Below are 23978 nucleotides of genomic sequence, written 5' to 3' on the forward strand. Positions count from 1 at the left end.
AACAACATTTAACAACTCCATTTAACGAAGAGAAGGAAAAACGTTGTTATAAGTTATAACATGAACATTTTTTTTAACGATGATGGATTTTCAAAAATAAAAGCAAAGCTCAAGGAAGAATATATGTGCTATCTTGAATAAATTGGTTATAACTTTAGAAATTAGTTGAAATATTCATAATCATATTAAAATTTAAAGATAATTTCTATAATTTTTTTTTAATAAATAAATATAAAAGAGAATAATCAAAAGGCTGGGTAATAATAATAGAGATATAAATAATTAAATGGTGGTTAGGCAGTGAGGAAGAGATGAACAAGTTTCCTTTGTAACCAAAACCAAAATCTATGGACGAATTAGTGTGTAAGGTTTTTCTGTCTTCACATCAGACGAATGACAATTCATAGTGGTCCTTTTCCTTTTTTCCCTTTGGTTTTTTTCGCTGTCTCTTTCTTTTTTTTTTTCTACAACTATATATATATATATATATTCATCTGTAGTTTGGTGTTATTAATTTTATTTATTAATAACTATATTATTGATGATGGGACTTATTTTGGTATTCTTATATAGGGTACAATATTTTTTCTAGAATAGGTGGGCCAATTTTATTCGGAACTAAGACACATTTTCAAGTAATTTCACTTCTACAATAATGCGTTATTTCCACCCATGGTCTTAAGAAACTGCCGTGTGTTAAGGTGAAATGTGTACCAGTTTGTAGTTTTTAGGTAAAAAAATGAAGGAAAAAATGTAAATGTGTGGGGCCCGCCGGCTAAATCACTTCTCGTTTCGAGTGGGGGTTAGGGTCCGTTTGGGTGGGGGTGGGTGTCGGTTTAGAGGTAATAAAAGAGTCTAGTCGAACAGAAGGAATTGGTTATCAAGATTTTATGATTTTTTATCGAGCTTTTAAAGTTACGTTTGAGTTTGGTTTGATAAGCAACCAAGTCGAGCTCAAACAAGCTCTAATCGAGTCAAAAAACCACGAATCGAGCTCGAGTTACTTGATTTTTGTACATATTTTGTAAATATTTTTCTATTTGAGCTCAAACTCTAGCAGAGTTTCGTTAACTTATCCAACAAAAATATGTGTTCAGGTTTGGTTCGTTATGTTTACAAATCGAGCTCAAACGAATTTCAAAAACGATCCCTTATTGAGTAGCTTGACTTAAGTCTACTTGTTAGCGTACTTTTCTTTTTTTAGTCATCTTCCCCATCTAATTTGAGCGTTGGAGTGTAAATGATTTGCAGGCTAAGGCAATAGGGAGAAAGTGACAAGTGCATTTAACTCCCCCATTGCATAGTTTTATTTGGTGTTCAGTCCCTATATATATGAATCAAAGAACACTGCACCCTCTACTTTTTGTTTTTCTTACACTAAGCTCCCTACTCTTTCTTAACTTCACAAATATTGCCCCTACCTTTACTATCAAATCACAAACAAAATACGAAAAATACTGTACATAATATTATAAAATGCTACAAATTAAACTCACTTTGAATTTCTTTGGGTTAGCCATAATTAAACTTAGGCATTGGGAGCAAAATAGAATGGGTAAAATTGCTTTATACTGCAGGTCTGGGAAAGTTATGGGCATATATATATATATATATATATATATATATATATATATATATATATATATATATATATATATATATATAGAGAGAGAGAGAGAGAGAGAGAGAGAGAGAGAGAGAGAGAGAGAGAGAGAAAAAATGAAGGCCCATCCTATTTCATTCACATTTCTAAATTTAGAGATGAAAAATAAAATATTTTATTTATTAACGTAAATGGGCACATTAACTACAAATGTAATTAAATAAATAAACAAATAATGTGTGGAAATGTTATTGTTTATCAAAATGCATAACTCGTTGTTGGAAGTCAACATAAAATTTATTCCATTTTGTGAAAGCATTATATTAATATCAATAAATATGTTTGCGTGCTTCGTTTTCATGTCAATTTATGTATTTAAGGTCCATCATAAGTGGCTACTAGGTTTTGTGGTTAACAAAATAATTGCAATTCAACGTCAGCATTAGCGGAGCCAGAATTTTACGTTCGGAGGATCGAATGTATTGAAAAAATTCAGAGGGCTTTTAATGCTGATGTACACAAAAAAAAAAATGTATTTTATTTATAAATTAATAGATTTTTGAGAAATGTCGCGGGGGCATGAAAGAAAAAAACAATACATATATATTCTTAAAAACCCTAGGAATTTGGCAATGCAAAAAAATATTCATTTATTTATTAAACTTTTTATGGAAAAAAATAAGATATAATAAATTTATAAAAAGAATTGCATTGCTTTTTCCTATTTAAATCACAATATAGATTTTTTTTTTTGCTGTCATTCAATGGAAGCAAACTTTGTTTTATATATATATATATATATATATATATATATATATATATATATATATATATATATATATATATATATATATATATATATAGGGTGTTATTTAGAGAATCAAACAAAGTGTTGCATATTATTAATGAGGGAAAGATATGAACTTCTTTTGAGGACCATTTTGTGTATGGCTTTTAATGCCAATTGAGAAGTTTCAACTTTTGAATTTTTTAATTTCATTATTATTTATTATTATTATTTCTATTTGTGTGAGAAATAAATGAGTGGTGGCAATGGAACTCCTTTTCCTTTTCATGCATTCAAACAAGTTGAAAACACTATCTTCTACTTCTCAAGGTCCCTACCGCTGCAAATTCAGGACCGATTTTGAGAGTCGGCGAATGAGTGATCGCATTCTTTTTTAATCTTTTTTTAATGACCCAAAAAAAATATACTCTTCATTTTGTTAATATTTTATAATGCATTTATCTTTTGGGCCTCTAGTTCATAAATAAACTTAAATTAACAATTCTCGAAGTCTTTTGAATTCTTGCAATGTCCTTACGACGATACTTGTAGTCACGAAATATATAGACAGAGTGTTTGTTCATTTAGGACATAATCATTTGACATTAGACGGTACTTTCAAGTCGACGGTGAAGTATAGACTTTATTAGTTTCTCTCGGTCTTGACTCGGTGAAAACGTATTAAATTATTAACTCGATAATTTAATAATTCACTAAATTAATAGAATTTCCCTAATTCCAACTGTATTAATTTATAGAGATTTAACTGTAATGGATATCTCCCCTTCTTGTTTATTCTAGTAATACTGTTTATATAAATATTACATGATTCTTTCAAACTTGAATAGCCAAGGTTTAGTCAAGGCTATTTCTGTCTAAATTAATTTTCATTTTTTTATAAACACTGAAAAAAGAACAACTCATAGGCTATAAATACTCTCTGAAACAAGATATTTACAGCAAAAATAAATATAAATAAATAAATAAGACAAGACATACTAATAAATAATCATCTAAGGCATATATATTCCAGACTTGACAAGCTAATTCATAACTTCTATTACAAGGTAATAACAAAATGCACAAATTCATCAAAAGCAACAGTGGAATGTAGCAGTGTATAGCCACAGCCGACAACGATTCATAGTTTTTTCCTTTTTTCACGACGAGCAAAAAGATTTACGAGGAAAGAATTAAATTATTATTGTTATTATTATTATTACACGGACGGGAAATACTTGTTGAGATTGAACGGAAGAGAGTAGAATTCCTCGCTTCTCGTGTCGGTTTTGAACGAACGGAATTTGTCCCACCAGTGTTTGCCTCTGTCCTTCCTTATCTGACTGTCCTTCTTGTGCATCGTGTTGTCCAAAAAGTAGGCTAATATGCCGGCTACGAATGCTTCCGAAGAAAACGGCACGTTGATGATGTCGTTGAACTGTCGAATAAACGGATAAAAAATTAAATTAAAAAAAAATATATGAAAATTTATAATTTTAATTGATCAAGAAAATTTGAGTTTGGAGTTTTTTTTTTTTGGGCTTACCCATCGGCCGGTTGTGTGGACGGGGCCGAATGCGTTGATGGCGGTGTACTCGTTGAAGTATTGAGGGACTGATAATCCGAGGAAAATCGAGAACCCGAGTATGAATTTGGTTCGGAAGCTGTTTAGGTTGCAGAATTGGAGGAAGCTTACTCCGGCCGAACCTGTGTGTAGTATATATATTAGCAGTTAGAGAATATTACTAGTTTAGGCCTATATAGGTCTTGGGGGGGCATGGCCCCCCACCACTTCAAAATTCTGGGAATTGAACGAATCGGGTCGAAGTTAGCGTTTTCGGAATATTCTGATTTTTAAAGGAAGTGAAACTAATTCCAATTATGTTCCCAAAAAATAGGAAAAGGAGAAACCGGAAAAATCGGGTTTTCGGACATTTGAATGAAAATAATCAGCGGTTTTCGGAAAATTCTAATTCTCAGAATAATTTTCGGGAATTAAAATTGAATTGGAAATAAGAATCTCATGTATATTCCAATTCCAATTCCACTCACAAAAAATAATCGGAATTTTTTGAAATTTGGAATGAAAAAATTGTTACAAAATCGGAAAATTTCATATCAGAATCGGAAATTGGAAATTTTGTTCCAATTCCCCATCCCAAAAAATTATCGAAAAAAAAACTCCACCACTACTTAAAAGAGTTGTATTTCATACGAGAGGGTAAGATCGGAAGATTTATATCTATACATACCAACATATGCGAAGAAGAGGCAGTATAGAGCAGCAACAATCGGTGCTGGAATTGAAGCGAAGACGGCTCCAAATTTACCTGTGAAGATAATTGTTGATCATTAGCGGGGCCCACATGGAAAGAACTCCGTTTATCGAAAAAAATCGAACATGACGAAAAAAATAGTTACCAAGAACTGAAAAGAAAAGCATGAATGCGGCGGATATTTGTACTACTCTTCGACTGCCAACACGAGTCAGTGCTAACAGGCCTGCATTCTCACTACATAGAAGAGAAAACGCAGTTATTATTTTAAGGACTTAATTATTTAATTACAACAAATTAAAAATTAAAAAAATTTGAGGTTCTTACATAGATACGGATGATCCATTACCGGTGCCAAATAATCCAGATAAAAGGATAGCAATACCCTGGTATGTGTAACAACAATAAAAAAAAATATATTAATCTTCTGACATGGGAGGCTAATATTTAAAAAATATTTAATTTATGAAAATAAAAAAAAAAACGTGCATTTGAGATTTTATCGAATTTACCTGCCACCCTACACCACGGCTGAGAATCGATGGGGGCAAGGGGGTGGCGCTGGCATATCGAGACACAGCAATAAAACCACCAGTTGACTGCATTTTAAAATTCAAAACATAAACAACATTTTTAGTTGTAATTTTTGTTAAATTATATATATATAAAACAAATGAAAAAGAAATAATAATAAAACGAATATATTAAAAAAAAAAGAGAGAGAGAGAGAGAGAGAGAACCTCAACAAGAGCAACAAATGCAGCCATCATCATAGCAAAGGCTTCACCGGCATCAAATGAAGGAGCTCCCCACTGGAATGGGTACGGTACGCTTATCCTGCACGTGCAAGCGCAAGATAATAACCATTACTACTCGTTCCGGATTAATCAAGCTAAGTAACTGTCCAACAATATTTTATTATATTATTACATAACTAAGAAGTTACCATCGAGCAGCACTAATAAGTCCGGCACGATCAGTCCGGCAGCTAATTTGGGTCTTGGGTGGTTTTCCATTATAAGCCCCACCGACAGTAAGTAGATGAGCGTAAATCCACACAATAACCACCGAAAATATGACAGCAAATCGGTCGAATATATTTTTTCCGGGACGTATTATGTGTGCCAAATACTGTAAAGGAGACGATATATATAAAATGTAAGATAAAATCGAGCTTTACCGACAAAAGATACGAAGCTAACTTTCTGTTTGAAAAACGTTACCTGAGAAAACAAGACCAGTATCACGAGCTGTGGCAACCCGATTTCAACGCATTTCGCTACCTAAACAACCAAACCAAGATATAAAATACAATAAAATAAAAAATTAAGATTTAAGATTTTAAAAAAAAAAAAGTAAAAAATTAAAATTAAATTGAGATAAGAGGGGAATATTCTCATCATACCCCAGGAAAACCAAACTCGTAAAGCCCAAAACCAGCCATAGCAACCAAAGGAACAACGGACAGTGGACTCAGAAACCTGCGGCATCGTAAAATAACATATATCAACTAAGAAATTCGAGTTGGTTTTCACAATAAATATTGGGTTTTGATCAACGAGATTTTTAAACTATGTTTTACAATCCTTCATTAACTATATCGAGTACAAAAACGCACACAGCAACTCCGACTTCAATTTAATCTATTATAACTGTGCTAATTGTCTTTTAAAAAAAAAAAGGTAAAACAAAATAACCTTGTAACATTACGCCAAAGACCGCTGAAACCAAGCACTATTTGAATAGTCGAAGCGACAATAAGTGCCCCCTGAGTGGCCCGCATGATCTTTTTGAACCTCTGCATTGTCATTTACAATAATAAATCACATTAGAAAATAAATAAATAAATTATAATTCTCTGTACAAGGAAGCTATATTCATGCAATCTTGAACTAAGGACACAGAGGCTAAACGGGTCGTCAGATTACTGACCGAAACAGGATCCGGGTCGTTCCATCGACCCGAGAGGATAATAGAGATTGTGGGTGCGACAAAGGTGTAAGAGCCTCCGATCACAACTGGTAATCTCGTTCCGAACCATGTCTGTAAAAGGGTGTTCAATCCAGCAACAAACAGCAGTGTCTGAATAACTTTCGCTTTCTCCTCCTACGCAAAAAAAAAAAAAACAATAATAAATACGAACGGTAATTTAAACAGAAAATTAAGTTAAAAAATTGCGTAATTATGATTCTAAATTGCTCACATTTCCTCCTCCCATTTGAGGAACGAGGGCAGTTGGTATGATGACTGTTGTGCCGAGCATCACTAGATAGTGTTGAAATCCAAGAAGGATTGCTTCGGCTGCAAAATCGAATAACCCCGTAATGTAAGAAACTTATAAAACATTTCAGACCAAAATACGATGTTGTTTTAGGTGATCATTAAAAAGTCGATTGCGATAACTAGTTAAATCCCACAAATACCCGAGGAAACTTGATATTTGACAGAGCATAGTTCGTTTACGGAAAGTGGAATGTGAAGTACAACCGCAGAATACTAAAAAAGATTCTTCGAAAAAAAAAAAAGGCGAAGCGGAATCGAAAACTTGCAAAAACAGGCAAGAATAGAAAAAGGCATCTCGAGAATCTGAATATATATATAAGATGCTAGTTGACCACACAAGGTTATAATCAGGCGGCATCAAGAAACAATAGATTCGCAAACAATTATTGAAAATAATCGACACAAAGAATATACACACACTATATAAAGTATATGGAAAATGACTAAGTTAAACACCAGATATTTCAAGCAAAGAGGAAAAGAAAAAACGGAACACGGCCGCTAAGGAATTCCCAACCACTCGTACTAAATTAAAAAAAAATACTAATTAGCGACAAAAAATAAATTAGCGACGAAAAAAATTTAGCAACTGACGCCATGGAGGAGGACTGGTAATGCAGTAAGAAACATTGGGAAGCTGATCTTTAGGTGGGTGTGGTGCTGGTTCATCTGCTTTTGGTGCTCCACCGCCTGCCATTTTTAGCTTCTATTTTTTTATTATTATTTTTTTCTTCAATTTCTGTAAGAACAAAAATTAAATTAGCTTTTCAAGATTTACATTCAAAGATTGTGCAGCTAAATACAAAAACCCCCAAATCTAACAATACCCAGCTGAAAAATAGAAAACCCAGAAAGCTAAGATTCATAAGTAAATGAAACCCAGATAAAATCAGCAAATTAATGAAGAATTAAAAATGAAACGACGCCGCTTAAGCCACACACCCCCACCTCTTTCTGCAAACAGTAACCCAAAGAAAAACGAAAGTGGAAAAATGAAGTGAAGGTGTGGAAGTGAGCTTAATAAAGTCAGTAATCAAAGAGAAAAAGCTTCAGCAGAGAAGAAAAAAAAAAGTGGGTTTTTAGAGAGAGAAAGAAGTAATTGAGTAAGCTTTTTGAGCAACTGTAATGGCGGATGGTGGAAAGGAACTGTAGAGAGAGAGAGAGAGAGAGGGGGGGTAGAGTGAGAAGTGTGAGCAAGAATGTATGTACCTGCCCCAAAGGCGCTCTCCTACTGTTATAGAATGCTTTCCCCTTTTTTTCTCTCTCCTACATTTTTTTCTAGAGAGAGAAACCTAAAAGCAAAAAACAAATGTTAAAAATTAGAGAGGGGGAGAATCTTTCAGAAAGTATAATTTAGACACTTTATTTAATTAATTAATTAATTGTTTTTTTACATGCATAATGTTTTTTTTTTGGTTTGTTTCTGCAGTTTTACTCTCACCAACACACATGCTCTCTTGATTTGTTGATAATGTAATATATAAATAAATATTAATAAATATTCGTTGGGTTGGGATGGATCGAAGTGATTTGAATTGGATTTGATTGTATTGATATTTATTACTAACTATTTTTTTTTAGCAATATTACTAACTAATTAGTTAGTTAGTTTATTGCTAGGTTTATTGATGTTATAGCTAAAATTAAACGGTTAAAATCGGGTGTTAAATGTGAATTTCGAGTAATATTCATAATGTAATAATAATAATAATTATATCATAATTTGGAAACATTTTCATTTCATTTTAGTGTAGTTACTAACTTTATTCAATAGCAACATTTTAATTGCATACTATAACTTTAGTATTGATCTGAATTAAGTTGAGTCTTGTCAGTTGTACATGTTACTAATTTCTACTATTTAGTCAATATAACTCGACAGTAACAACCAAATAAAACCTTAAATAATATTTTAACTTATTTTTTGAAATGGAATGGATATTTTTCTCTAATTCGCCATTTACATAACAAATCACAAGATATTTTCAACAAAAAATGAATGAATTTGAATTCACCACACCCATGAGGACTTAGTTTTGCCTTGAGGAAGCACACAATAACAATGACAATTATTCTACATGCCAATATGATGTGATTTGTTGAAGTACAAGACCACGATATTCAACGATCTGAATTCGATTTTTTTACCAATTCGTTACTAATGGCGGTTTAGGTTCATACGTAAAAAAAAATTTACAACCATTCTTATCATATAAGGGTTTTGTAGAAGCTACACCCGATTAAATACATCAGGTGATTTTAAATCATAAATGTACACATAATAACACACAGTCATGTGTATACGTACTTAGCGGATGGTTAATCGCAAAGAACTACGGTTTAAAACCACCAGATTTATTTCATCAAGTGTAGCATCGCACAGACCTCATATAATAATGAATGTGATGTACTTGGCCTCAAAATTGAAATCCATTTAAGAATTAAAAGATCTTCATTTAAAAATGTAGAGGGGCTTCATAATATTTAACTTTGTTGAAAGACTAATATTCCCTTGAATAAGTCTTTGATTATTAGTTAAAGTATGTTAGTTATGGAGTAATCAAAGGAGGTGATGTTCATCAATCAAAAATTGAATAAAGAAATAGGTTTTGGATTGACCAATTTGACAATCAAATATTTTGTACATACATTAGAAAAAGGAATATTGGGATACCCAAAAAGGTTGAGTGAGGCTCCACTTTAGGGATTGCAGTGCACACACACACACAGTACACCGACACATTCTTTTCATACCCTTAAGCAACTCTTCTACAACTTGCTCCATAGGCTATTGGGATAACACTATCTTTTATTACCATTATACCCTTGAGTCGAATAGCAAAGGGTGCACTGGTTAAATTGCATTTTTTTGGTATGATAGCTTGCAAATCATATGAAATACGTATAAGTTCGATCTAGCGATCGTTGGCAAAGAAATTTCAGGTGTGTGGATAGCAAAAGTCGTAGATAGAATACGAGCAATTGTATAGTTCGAATATTGAACGTACCTTAACAAATGAGTTAGACTATTTATTTATACCTTGTTGTGATCGGGCTGGAGTTGGTTAATTGAGATTGTCGGGCTCAAACCTTATCTGAAGGTGATTGAGTCTTTGTTGTAGTGATCTTCCATATTGAGTTTGTGGCCCAAAGATAAATAAATTATTGGTCCATTGGGTTGGTCCAATTAGGCATATCATTATTAGATAATTTCATTAATACATAATACATTAGGGCCCCGTTCGGTTGGCAAGATAAGATTAATCTATTGAAATCCAACTATTTTATTGGAGCTTGAAACGTCCAACAAAAAAAACTCATTAGAAGGCAAGATAAGCCAATATAAGACAAGATAAACCATGAATATTTAATCTTGGCGGGTCGACCCGACAATTTATTGAGGATATCAAACATCAAATTAAGTCCAACTATTTAGTTAATCATGGCTTATTTTGGCAACCAAACGGGGCCTAGATATTTATTGGAATGTGTATTTGATTTTCTAAAACTACAAAAAGAATGGCAAAATGAATCAACGGATAAAGGAAAATTACAATTTTTTGTAAAAAAACTCGGTAATTATTTTTGTGGTTCGTAAATTCTACATACGAACCACAAAAACAATTAGAAGACTATAATTGCAGTAAATTAACTTATACTTTGTAGAAAGAGTAAAATAAGCATAATGGGTAAAGAGAAAAATAATAAAACATTGTTAAACAAACGAGCTATATTCGAAAGACAACATAATCGAATTTATTGAGGCTCAGTTGTTTCTTCGACCGGATATTTAAATGTGTATTCATTATTATTTTATGAATGTATAAAAACAATTATCTCGAACAAGAATTAAAAATAAGAATATCTATTAAAAAATTTAATTAACGAAACTCGTATGCTTGAATTATAAAAATAAGGGTAAATTACGGTCAGCCTCTAAAGTAAGATCAAATTATCAAAAAAATCTTTACGTTTGAATAATTGCAACCGACACCCTCAACTATGTATTGTTTTACACGCATATTCTTATGGTGTCAAATTTTCCTATTGAATAAGAGGGTTTTTTTGTAAAACAATACACTATTGAAGGGTTGTTTTTGTAATTTGATCTTATTAATGTGGGGGGACGCAATTTCCCCTAGAAAATTATGACTATTTTTATTTACTTTTAAAATTTTGGGTTTAATTATTTTTGTTAATTAGGATAAACAAAGTTGACAGGTGCTAAAATGACAAATGCATGAGTGACAGCACAAATCGGTGAAATGCATGAGTATGCTCAGTGATGTAGGGGCTGGATAAGCCACGTGGCACTCAATTTTTATTTTTTGGATTTTCTTGGGATTTTAGTGTTATTAGGCAACCATAATAATATTTTAATTTGGTTGTTGAATTGGCTTTTTCGTGCTTATCCCTATCAATATTCACTATTGTAGTTGTTTTTCTAACAGTACTTATTATTATGAGTAATTACCATTTTGCCCCTTTTGTTACATATTAAAAAATGAAAAATTATTAAATGTATATCTCCCCATATCTAACATCTACATGACCATAAGAAAAGTAATTTAATTAAATAATTATATTTAATGTAATTAAATTTGTCTAAGATTATAGTTGATATATTAAAATAAAATTGTACTATATATATCCTAACTCCAAAGTAATTGTGAAACACCAACTTCTTCTATATGATGTTATAGATTGGGAATTAAATTTTGGAGTAATAACCTAAGGTTTATAATAGATAAATAATGTTGTAGATGTAATAGGCCAACCAAATATATAATGATGTTTCAACCCAAACGCAGTTATATGTACGTACATGCATTATAAATACATAAAAATTGACTTAATTGTAAACAAATAAAAAATAAAAATAAATGTATATTTTTAATTGCTAAAACAATATCTTGATTTATTAGATTACGTCGGACTAATTTTATATTGATTAACTATTTATTTAGTATTAAAATTTAGTATTATATGTAATTGTCTATAAAGTCCTTATCCAACAAAATTAAGTTATTGTTTCAAGGCTAAAATTATATTTTTCCTCTACAATAATTGCATGGAGAGCTGCAGTGGCTAGTCTAGGATTTTGGTACAAATTTAGGATTTTTTTGTACCAATATCAGAACATATGAAAAGAAAAAAAAAATGAATTAGAGCTTTTTGGCACTAATTAGAATTTTGGATGGGCTAATTAATAATATTTGGGGCTTCTTTTGCATTAATTTTGATTTTGGGTAATTAATAAAAACTGAATGGGCTTAATAGATATATAAGTATAATATATATAAATATTTATAAATTGAGAATGTGCTTGAGTCGACCCTGTCAAAGAGAGTGATGATACTAATTTAATAAAATAATAACATGTAATTACGGACTTCCATTTTTCGAGCGAGCTTTACTGATTTTGGACCTTAGTAAAGTATATATATTTTTTTTGACTTGTTAGTGACAATTCTCTTACAATCTATTTACACAATCATACCTTTTACATTGTGAGTTTTTCAAATTGCAAAACAAAGATGAATATTTTTTTTGCTAATAAAAAAAGCGGGTTTTGTGCATACGTCCCCAACCAAGTATTTTTATTATTTTAGGTTTAGAGGTTATATCTCTTTCACCAATAAGCTCATCCCTTTAATATTTATTATAAATAAAGGAAGCATTCATATATATGACAATATTACCCCCAATCATTTATACTCAATTCTTAATTGTAATACCAATTCAATCATTTTTGTCCACAAAAATTCAATTTTGACTTTTTTTTATCAAAAACTTTTTGTTTTTCATTTTTTTTTATTGTCGGATTCCGGCGTTGACTTTTTGATTTTATTTCTTTATTATTTTTTTTTCTGATCTGTTTTTTTTCGCCGCCGGATTCCAGCGTTGACTTTCTTTAGTGTGTTTTTTTAAGTTTTTTTTTTTTTTTTTTCTTTTTTTTTTTTTTTTTTACGTCCGCCGCTAAACGTTGACCGTAATTGTGTTGTCACTGACAGTAAATTAACGTAAGTATACTGTCAATGACAGTTAATTAACGTAATTGTACTGCCGTTGACAATACATTTATGCAATTGTTCTGTCGTTGACAGTAAATTAACGTAATATTATTATTATTATTATTATTTTGTTAATTTTTTTTATTTTGCTTGATCTGTTGACAAGTCAACGTAATTATATTACTGTCGTTGACAATAAAATAACTGTAAACACAATAATATTACCGTCAACAACATCAATATTATTATTTTTTTGGGTTTTTTGTTTTGTTTGAGTAATTCACGGAATAAAATAATAATATTACTGTCTATTATTGTAATATTACTGTAAACACAATAATATTACTGTGGTTGACGGTAATATTACTGTTCTTATAGTAATATTGCTGTCAACCACATCAATATTATTATTTTGTTTGGATTTCTTTTTTGTTTGAGTTATTCACGGAGTAACGTAATAATATTACTGTCTGTTATTGTAATATTACTGTGGTTGACGATAATATTACTGTTGTTATAGTAATATTACTGTCACTCACAGTAATATTAATTCTTTTGGCTTTTTATTATGTTTACATTTGTTGAACGATCGACATAGTAATATTACTCTATTACACAATAATAATGAGTTTTGTTGTGTTAATATTACTGTGCTAGAGATTAATATAGCAATATTGTTGTGTTAAACTGTAGTTTAGTTAATTTTACTGTGTTTAACAGTAATATAGTTAATATTACTGTCAATCACATCAATATTGTTGTTTAAACGAAAAGAAAATGTTACAGAAAGGGAAAAAAAATAAAAAAAAAAAGTCAACGCCGAAAACCGGCGAAAAAATCCGGAAGAAGAAAAAAAAAAAAGTCAACGCTGGACTTCGGCGGCGAAATTTTTTTTTTGAAAAAAAAAAGTTTTGGGTCAAAATTTAATAACTTGTGAAATTTGGGGTCAAGTTGAGTTTAAATTGAATTAATGATGAAATTGGAGCATATTAAAGTATGAGGGGCTATTTTAGTCTTTTATAAAAATTTGGACCATGTGTGGACTTATTTGTAAAGGAGTTTTTTGTTTGGATCTCTTTATAAATAAGTACCCATTGATGAGCTTATTTATAATCACCCCATAAAAAAATAACATATGATTTTTTTATTTTACCTTTTGAATAACACATTGGCCTCCTATTATTATGCTAAATGGTGAATTATTTCAACACGAACCTTTAAATCCAAGTTAATTTCACGAACACAAATATTTCTTTATACAGATGCGAAAATATCACTTCTCGTGTGGTTTGTGTACTATTGAACGACACCGTGATTTACTTATTCTACATTGTATTATTGTGTCTGCAATTTCTTTATAAAAAAATAATGCAATTATTTTATTTTTTTCCATTAAATTGAATTTTGTACTAACATTTTTTTGTATATATTAAGGTGAGGTATTGAAAATTAGAAAATGACAAAATAACATAACATGGGTGTCGTTTTGGATCTTTTTACTTGATACCAAAACAAAGGGACCACCCCTAACTAACAACTTGCCTCCCTTTAATTAATTTCCTCTCAAAATTGTGGGGATATATCATTTTTCTTTCTTTCTTTTTAATCACCTTTTCCTCAATTATCTTTTATACTTTTTGTAAATTAATTATATTTTTTTTCCCTCACAGATAGAAGATCACAATCATGTGGTTCATTATTTTGATATCATATATGTAAATATTGAATCATTGCATACTTTATAGGGCAAATTACAGTCAACCCCTGAGGTATGGCTAAATTACGAAAAGATCCATCTTTTTTGGATAATTACAGCCACGCCCTCCTGTTAAATATTTTTATATAAAATTTATGTAATATGGTTATTTACCGAACCAAATCGTATATTTAGTTCGGTAAACGCTATGAAATGTTGGCGTACCGAAATTTCGGCTCGGTTTTACCGAATTAACATCCCTAAATTTACCTCTGGAGGAGTCTTTTCGTAAGATAATACATAGTTGAGGGGGTGGCTGTAATTACCCAAACATGATGGGGTTTTTCGTAATTTGACCATAACTCAGGGGGTGACCGTAATTTGCCCTACTTTATAATATACATCGTAAAACATAATTTTGTAATCACGCAAGGGATGACCCAGTGATTGGAGCAAATAAGCCTCTATCAATTGGTCCAGGTTTGAATTTTCTTGCCAACGATTGCTAGATGGAGCTTGTCAATCATGATTAGCCTAGTTTAATTTAAGTCTTTTATATGCTAATAATTGGCTGCGGGCTTAATTTGTATGATCGTGTATCCTTTTTTAAATATTTTTTGAGGAAAAATCGGATATTATAATTAGGAAGTATTACTCGATATAAGTAGCATGTAATTTTATTTTGCGAACATCTTCCGATCCGAAAAACAATTGGTTATTATTGAAATACTCTTAAGAACAAATGAGACTATCTCATTGTACCCAAATTATTACGTGATAGTTAAATTTCTCTTCTTTGCATATGAATTTTCATGTCAATGATTTTTGTCACGTAACTTTCTTGTAACGTTTCTTTATTTATTTAATTGCCAAATTACCTTATTTTATAACAAGTCAATACTAATACTATTTTTCATATGATTAATTGGGTCTTTGTCGGGGTTCTGTACCTTATATAATTAAATTTTACGCGGACATTGATTGGGTAATTTGACTTGCAATTAATATTTTGTGGTGGTGTTTGCAAATGATTATTTAAAAGCAGAAGTTAGTGATTGTAATTTAAGTTAGTTTTAAGTGCTTATTTCTAAAAGTTGGGGGTGTTTGCAAATATTCCGGAAAATGAACTTAAATAGAAAAAACAGGGTTATGGGTGCTTTTAAAAAATGGGGTAATGGCAAATAGGCCCATGACAAGGGCACTTAATTAAAAGAGGGACATCTAACTTTTTTGTCTTTCAAATAAATCCATCCATTCAAACTTATTTGCAAATAAGGAAAATCCTTTTATATATACCAAAATTACCCTCAATTCATTATAACCCAATTTAACTCCAACTTCATGATTTACACCCCAATTTAGCCCAATTTCATCAATTAACCAATTTTAACCCTAATTTCAATTTTGACCCGCCACCACCGGAGATCGCTGGTCCGCGCCGTTGACTTTTTTTTTTTTTTTTTTTTGAAATTTTTTTTTTCCTGAATTTTTTTTTCCGGCCGGTCAACTGCCGTTGACCGGCGGGTCTCCGGCGTTGACTCTTGTTTTTTTTTTTTTTTTAATTTTGTTTTTTCTTAAAAAAAATATTTTAATTAATTTTACTGTGTTGGCTGCTAAATTACTGTCTTCGGCAGCTATTTAACTGTCGGAGACAGTAATTTAACTGTTAATTGACTTTTTTTTTTTTTTTTTCCTTCAAAAATATTTTAATTAATATTACTGTATTCGTTGCTAAATTACTGTCTCCGGCAGTTATTTAACTGTCGGAGACAGTAATTTAACTGTTAATTGACTTTTTTATTCTTAAAAAAATTTTTTAATTAATATTACTGTATTCGTTGCTAAATTACTGTCTCCGACAATTATTTAACTGTTGGAGACAGTAATTTAACTGTTAATTGACTTTTTTTTTTTTTCCTTAAAAAAAATTATTTTAATTAATATTACTGCCTTGGATGTTAAAGTACTGTCTCCAACAGTAATTTAACTGTCTTAGACAATAATATTAATAATATTACTGTTCGGAAAAATAATATTCATAAAATTACTGTCCCAAACAGTAATATTACTGTCTGAGACAGTAATTTAGTAGCCAAGACATTAATATTAATTAAAATATTTTTTTTCTAAGAAAAACAATTCAAAAAAAGAAAAAAAAAAAAAAAGTCAACGCCGGAGACCGGCGGTCAACGGTGGTTGACCGGCCGGAAAAAAATTTCAAAAAAAAAAAAAGTCAACGCCGGAATCTGGCCGGAAAAAAAACATTTCAGAAAAAAAATTATTTTATGAAAAAAAAAAGTTTTGGGGGTTAATGTGATATATTTGTTTAAATTCGGGGTCAATGTGTAATATTATCGAAGTTAGAGCATAATGGGTGGAATTGATAAGAATTATATTATTGAGGGTATTTTAGACTAAAGACATGGGGATGGGCTTAATTGAGAGATTGTTTTTTTTGTTGACTAAAATGCATTTAAGTCTCATGTGATGGACCTTTTTGCCATTTCCCCTTGTGTTTGCAAATGATTATTTAAAAGCAGAAGTTAGTGATTGTGATTTAAGTTAGTTTTAAGTGCTTATTTCTAAAAGTTGTGGGTGTTTGCAAATATTTCGGAAAATGAACTAAAATTGAAAAAGCAGGGTTAGGGGTGCTTTTAAAAAAGGACATTGCTAAATAGCCAGCCAGAATCTAATTTTTTATTATTTTTTTATTATTTTTATAAGTTTATACCATTTATACCCTTAATAGGGTGTTGCTTCCAAATTTAATAGTTGGCCCGAGTTTTGTGGCCCACGAAACCACAACCCACGCGGGGAGGCAGGTCCGGTCCGGTCCGGAGCGGGTCATGACGGTTTCGGGCAGGATCCATGGCAGATTTTTTATTTTTAATTCGAAAAATGACATGGCTGAGGGTCGAACGCGAGTTGTTTAAAAACAAGGGTTAATATGCTAAGAGCCCCTCAAATGAAACTTAATTTGAACTAAATAACAAGTTCAAAACCAATCTTTTATTTAAATCCTTAATTTGAAACAATATATGACATACATCCTTAATTATTTTTTTATCCCTAAATTACCCTTATAACCTAAATATTTAATCTACATATTCATTCAGTTTTTTTTAATTAAATTTATTTCTATTTCTTCTCCCCTCATTCTCTCTCTATCCCCTCCCTCTCCCGTCTCTTCCTTTCTCTCCTTTTCTCTCCCTCTTTCTCCATCGTTTTCTTTCTTTCTCTCTCTGTCTCTCATTTTATTTTCTCTTTTTCTCTCCCTTTCTCTGAACTAGTTTTTTGATTGGAGAAGCAAACGGGGTGGCGGCGGACGAGAAGGCGGCGGCGGAGTGGGCAGATCTGAATATTAAGGCGGCGGCTGCGGTTGCGGTGAATCTATGGTGAAGGCGCCGACGAAGTGGGTAGCGGTGGCGCGTCGGATCTATGGTGGAGGCGGTGGATCTGAAGCGGCAATGGAATGCGTAGCGGAGGCGGCTTCGAGGGTAACGCTGCCCAGCGGCGACGCTCGGAGTTCGAGAATGGTGTTGGTGGTGCGGTGATGCGCGGATATGTGATGGCAGCGTGGGTGGGGTGGCCGGTGGTATCCTTAGAGGCGTGGATGGGGTGGGTGGGTTTCGGCATCACGGATCTAGTGTTTGGTGGGTGGATCTAGGGTTTGGTGGGATAAATCCAAAAAAATTCGATTTGATGTCTATGGGTTACTATGGGTGTCTGGCGGCTAGGGTTAAAAGGAGAAACTAGGGTTTCAAGAATATGCTATCATAGATGTCTATGGATTACTACAGGTTACTACAGATTACTACAGTTTCCTATAGTTTCCTATGAATGTCTATACATGACTGAGACGGATTTTTTTTTTTAAATTCATAATTTTTGATATCACGTAGAAAATAATGGAAAAAAATAGATTCTTAAAATACTGAAAAAATACGAAAATGAATAAAAAAAAAAGAGTAAATGTGTTGTACGTAAAAAAAATAAAAAAATATTCAATGCAAAATGAAAATGTTAAATGATTAATAAAAAATGATAAACACAGTTTAAATGTTACTTGATGCAAATTTCATATTTTGTGTGTGGAGGGCATTTTTGCAATAAAATTTATGAAGGATGTGAAGCAAATGTTTAGTTAGACTTGTCATTTAGTTCTAATAAGCTTTCCCACCAGGGACCTATATCCTAAGACCCCTAAAAACAAATAGCAACCCTAACCACTGTGACATAGCAAATATTCATACAGTAACTAGCAACACTATATATATCGTAAATAAAAAGTGTAAAATAATTATAATAAATAATGTTAAATAGATTGTTAATTAGCATATTCATTATTATTAAATAATGTTAATTAAATTATTGAAAAAATGTTATATAATAAAAAATTAAAATAAAGAAAAATAAATTGAAAGGACTAGAGCTTAATCAATTTAAATATTTGAATAAAATGTAAATGTAAACAAATTAATAAAATTTTACAATCTACAATTTGGTTCTTATGATTTTTACAAATTAAATTTTATTATTTTTTATAATAAAATTCAATTAAAATGATATTACTTAAATTGTAAATAGTTAATTTGATTAATACGTCATTGTCAATAGTTGAACATAATCAATTCAAATATTTGAATAAAGCTTACGAATTGAAAAAAACTTGAACTTAATCGATTTAAATCTTACGATTAACAAATTTATTTTTACGATTTTAACGAATTATATTTTATTATTTTATGATAAAATTGAATTAAAAGATATTAATTATACTTTAATTATATATAGTCAATTCAATTAATATGTTCTTGTCAATAATATATCCCTTTAAAATACTATTAAACGAAGTATTAAAAGATAATCACAACATAATATTTTGATTATACTCATAATCTATAGTTTTTTAAAGTAGGAAAATTAACTGGAATGATTTATAATCTATTCTTGTTAAAATAAATATCATCTATATTTTTTGTTTATAAATATGTTCTTGTTAATAATTGTCCTATACTAAAATAATTAATAATTTTTATATTAACTTGTTTTTATCAATAATTGTCCTATAATAATATAATCAATAATTCTAATATGTTCTTGTCAATAATTGAAGTTAATGGATTCAAATTAATTGAAATGAGTTATAATCTTATTTTTTTAAATAAACTTCTTATTTATTTTAACTTTCAGTGTTTTTTTTTATTATTATTATTATTATTATTATTATTATTATTATTATTATTATTATTATTATTATTATTATTATTATTATTATTATTATTATTATTATTATTATTATTATTATTATTATTATTATTATTATTATTATTATTTATTTATTTATTTATTTATTTATTATTACTACGGTACTTTTCTACAGCCACAATTGGAGTTTGGGTTGCTTGGGTGGCTCCTCAATCCCCTAAACTCATTCATTAATTATTTAATTTCCTAGATTACATAAAATGTGCAGGGGATAAACAGAAATTAAATAAATTCAATATGAAACGTCATATTACAATTGAAGGATATATTGGTAAATTCATTTTTTCTGGTTGGCCAGATTCTGGCCAACAAGATTTACCGTTTAAAAAAATAGCTTAAAGCAGATTATTTTAAGAGAAGCAAAAGCAAAAGTTGATTTTGCAAACACCTAAAAACAGATTATGAGCAAAAAAAACCGCATAATCACTTCCAAAAAGCATTTGCAAACACCACCTAAAAAAATAGCTGAAAGCAGATTATTTTAAGAGAAGCAAAAGCAAAAGTTGATTTTGCAAACACCTGAAAACAGATTATGAGCAACAAAAGCTCATAATCACTTTCAAAAAGCGTTTGCAAACACCACGTTAGTCCCCCATTATAATTTAGGGTTAAATACACTTTGCACCCCTGAAGTATAACCTACGTAACACTTACCCCCTAAAGTATCATTGGTAATACTTATCCCCTCAAGCCTCAACATCAATTATTTTATATTTTAAAATTTAAAAATTAATAAACATAACAATTTAATAATTATTGAATCATAAAAATTGAGAAGTAACTACAAAATTAAATTAATGGGAAAAAAATAAAAAGTAATATATGTTGTATAATAATGAATGGAAATATATTTTATGAAATTAATGAACTGAAATATATTTGAATACTTAAGATTACTATTAGTTATGTATTGATTTCTTAAAATTTATCGATAGGAATATATTTGATTACTTGCTCCAGTAACAATTAGATGTTATTTATTAAATATGTACCCAACACAAGATAATATTTAAAAATTTTAAAAATTTTATTTTTCAATAGATATTTTTATTTGTATCATTTAATTATTCTTTTAGTTATTTCTTTAAATAAAAAAGAAAATTTTAATGTATTAGGATTTAAAATACAAAATAAATTGAGCTTGAGGGTGGTGTAAGTGTTACAAATGGTATACTTTAGGGGTGTAAACTGAATTTAACCCTTTTTTTTAAATATCCATTTCTTATTTTAAGTTTTTATTTTTAGGTTTTATTTTTATTTTGAGTTATTGTGGAAGTTATTTCAATTTTCTTGTTTCCTCCCCTCAATTTAAACCATTTCAATCCATATGTAAATGTAACAAAAGAAATGTAACATTTGAATTATTTTATTATTATGGGCAAATTGCACTTCACCCCCTTAAAAATGTATGTTGTGCACTTTCCCCCCTCAAAATACAAAAATGAGACTGTCCCACTTCGAAATATACAACTCGTTGCATTTTGCCCCAAATGGGTATTTCCTGTCTACTCACCGGATTAAGGGTGTATATGTCATTTTACATCTTCCGTTTGAAAATCCTCCTTTCAGAGTTACATAGGGTTCCCAAATTAAAAAAAATTATCTTCTCAAATTGATGAAATTCGCTTCAAATTAAACGAAATGTTCTTACAAATTGGATAAAATTTGTTCTTTGCTCTTCTTAATCATTGTAGTTTAGGGTGAAAAAATGTTAAATGACATTTAAAGCCTTAATAGACGAAGACAAAAATTAAACCGCAAATACGCATTTGGGGCAAAGTGCACCGAGTTGTATATTTTGACGGGGGACAGTATCATTTTTGTATTATGATGGGGGAAAGTGCAAAATAGGCATTTTTTTTAGGGGGAAGTGCAATTTTCCCTATATTGTTTTTGTTAGCACAATAGTTGGGCTTGGACCATTCAAAAATCTCAATTAGCCCTATTAAATATTACTTCCAAGAATTTCAAAATCTCAATTGAACTGTCTAGATGAAACTTGTCACATATGGTTAGTTTTAGTGTAGTTTATCCAATGCATCTATATAATTGGTTATAGAATTCTTAAGTAAAAAAATAAAAAATATCACCTCGATAATTTAATAAAGTTTCACAAGATACAATTATGAACATATCAATGAATTTCATATATATATATATATATATATATATATATATATATATATATATATATATATATATATATATATATATATATATATATATATATATATATATATATATATATATATATATGGGTGCAAGTTGGAACGGAAATTCCAATTTCCGCCGGTTCCGATCCGAAAAGTTCCGATTTTGGAACAACTTTTTTCATTCCGACTTCCGAAATTTCGATTTCCAAATTTTTCCGATTTTTTTGGATTGGAATTGAAATTATATAAACTAAATTTGGAATTTCCGATTTGCGATCCAATTTGATTCCGAAATTAATTCCAAAAAATTCCGATGTTTTTCCGAAAAATACACCTATAAATAATAAATATTATATAATACTTATTTTTCCGAAAAATACACCTTTAAGTTTTGTTTTAGGATTTTGACATAATGAATTGTTGTTAGAAGTTTTATTAGATATTATGTTGTGTTTATGTTTATTTATTTTTTGAACGGAAATTTAGTAGTTATTAGTTTTACTACTTTATCGACGTGGATATTCTTATTTTTTGGAAAATTATGAACATTTTAAAAAAAATCCGCTAAGTTTTGAGATTTTTAAGCTCATGTGATTTCCGATTTTTTTCCGAAATTCAGAAAATTCCGGGACTTTTGGAATTGGAATGAATTTTAGATTCTGATTTTTTTTGAATTGGAGTTGGAATTGATTTTGTACTTCCAAAATTTTTTGAAAATTTTCCGAAAATGCTAATTCCGATCCGATCCGATCCTTCCGACTTTCACCCCAGTATAATATATATCAATCTCCAAATTTACTTGATAATGAATTGAAGAAAAGTCAATCTGATAAAGAACATCTATGACATTTACCCTTTTGACTTTAAGAAGTAACTTTTTTAACACAGCTTTTTTGTTTTGTTAATAATTGAGTACATGTGCAGTAATCGCTTTACTCTTTCAGCAACTTTTTCTATGTTGAACTTGCTTTATAGGATGAGTTGGGCTTTTTTGGTAAGCCGAAATATGTTGGGTTTGTATTAAATCCAGCCTTTTGGGCTTATAATTTTTTTATGATACATTTTCATTCTTTTCTAAAGAAAAAAATATGTAATTCGTACAAATAATAAATAAGTAAATATATGGCATAAAAATATAAAATAAATAAAGAAATATATGGCATCTTGAAATCATTTTTCATGAGTACACGTAAAAAAATATAATTTTTGCTTGAGATTGCTTTTAAAAAAAACTTTTTTTTTTTCATGAGAATAATGCAAAATTAAATGTTAAATTTCCCCCAATAATGCTAAATTAAATGTTGAAAAACTCTTCAATAACTATATTATCATCTTGTTGTTATATAACCAATATATATATACTAAAAAGGAATCTAATTTTCCAAATAATTCCTAAAAAAATCATTATTTATTATATTTAGGAATTCATCATTATTTATTAAAAAGAATCCCATTCAACGATCTAGTGGTGGGAATTGGAACGAAATTTTCGAATTTCACCGTGGTTTGGATTTTTGTGATTTAGAGTAATATTTTTCAATATGAGTTTCATTACTCCAATTTTGCGTTGCCCAAAAATTACACTTGTAAGATAACGATATGTATTTCATATTATAGGTGAATAAAAAGATAATCTTTTTGCGCTGTTGCTGTTGAAAAAATATCCCAATTTTCGAACAAGTTTCTTAATTCTCATTTCCGACTAGGTAGTATGTTTTTTAGGGCGGAAAATTTGATTATTTATGGAAAAAGATTAGATTTCGAAAGTGCTAATGCCTTTTAATTTTTTGAAATATAAACAATAATAATAATAATAATAAATTATTATTATTATTATTATTATTATTATTATTATTATTATTATTATTATTATTATTATTATTATTATTATTATTATT

At 29.8% G+C, this 23978-nt stretch overlaps 1 protein-coding gene across 2 annotated transcripts; it reads right to left on the reverse strand.

Moving 5' to 3' along the window:
- Window positions 1-3386: 3386 nt before the first annotated feature.
- LOC105966264 (nucleobase-ascorbate transporter 6) lies at window positions 3387-8416 on the reverse strand. Of its 2 annotated transcripts, XM_088817035.1 has the most exons (16): window positions 8344-8416; window positions 8159-8241; window positions 7544-7688; window positions 6870-6967; window positions 6599-6772; window positions 6364-6464; window positions 6072-6147; window positions 5890-5949; window positions 5613-5797; window positions 5407-5503; window positions 5179-5265; window positions 4994-5052; window positions 4812-4903; window positions 4643-4720; window positions 3937-4097; window positions 3387-3828 (listed from the first exon to the last, which is right to left on the reverse strand). In XM_088817035.1, exons 3-16 carry the CDS (start codon window positions 7644-7646, stop codon window positions 3610-3612), a joined length of 1590 nt encoding a protein of 529 aa, XP_088673161.1. In that variant the 5' UTR covers window positions 7647-7688; window positions 8159-8241; window positions 8344-8416; the 3' UTR covers window positions 3387-3609. The 2 variants fall into 2 exon arrangements, with proteins under 2 accessions (XP_088673161.1, XP_088673160.1); XM_088817034.1 differs by lacking the exon at window positions 8344-8416 and having other exon boundaries at window positions 7898-8276.
- Window positions 8417-23978: the final 15562 nt, after the last annotated feature.

Source organism: Erythranthe guttata, chromosome 4, assembly GCF_056151865.1.
Source record: "Erythranthe guttata isolate IM_541 chromosome 4, IM_541, whole genome shotgun sequence".
Taxonomy (NCBI): Eukaryota; Viridiplantae; Streptophyta; class Magnoliopsida; order Lamiales; family Phrymaceae; genus Erythranthe; species Erythranthe guttata.

Coding starts and splice junctions, on each gene's coding strand:
- LOC105966264 (XM_088817035.1), bottom strand. CDS start 7,646: ATGGCAGGCGGTGGAGCACCAAAAGCAGATGAACCAGCACCACACCCA. Junction 6,148..6,363: donor CTTTGGCGTAATGTTACAAG/GTTATTTTGTTT, acceptor ACGATGCCGCAG/GTTTCTGAGTCCACTGTCCG. Junction 5,798..5,889: donor TACTGGTCTTGTTTTCTCAG/GTAACGTTTTTC, acceptor TCTCCTTTACAG/TATTTGGCACACATAATACG.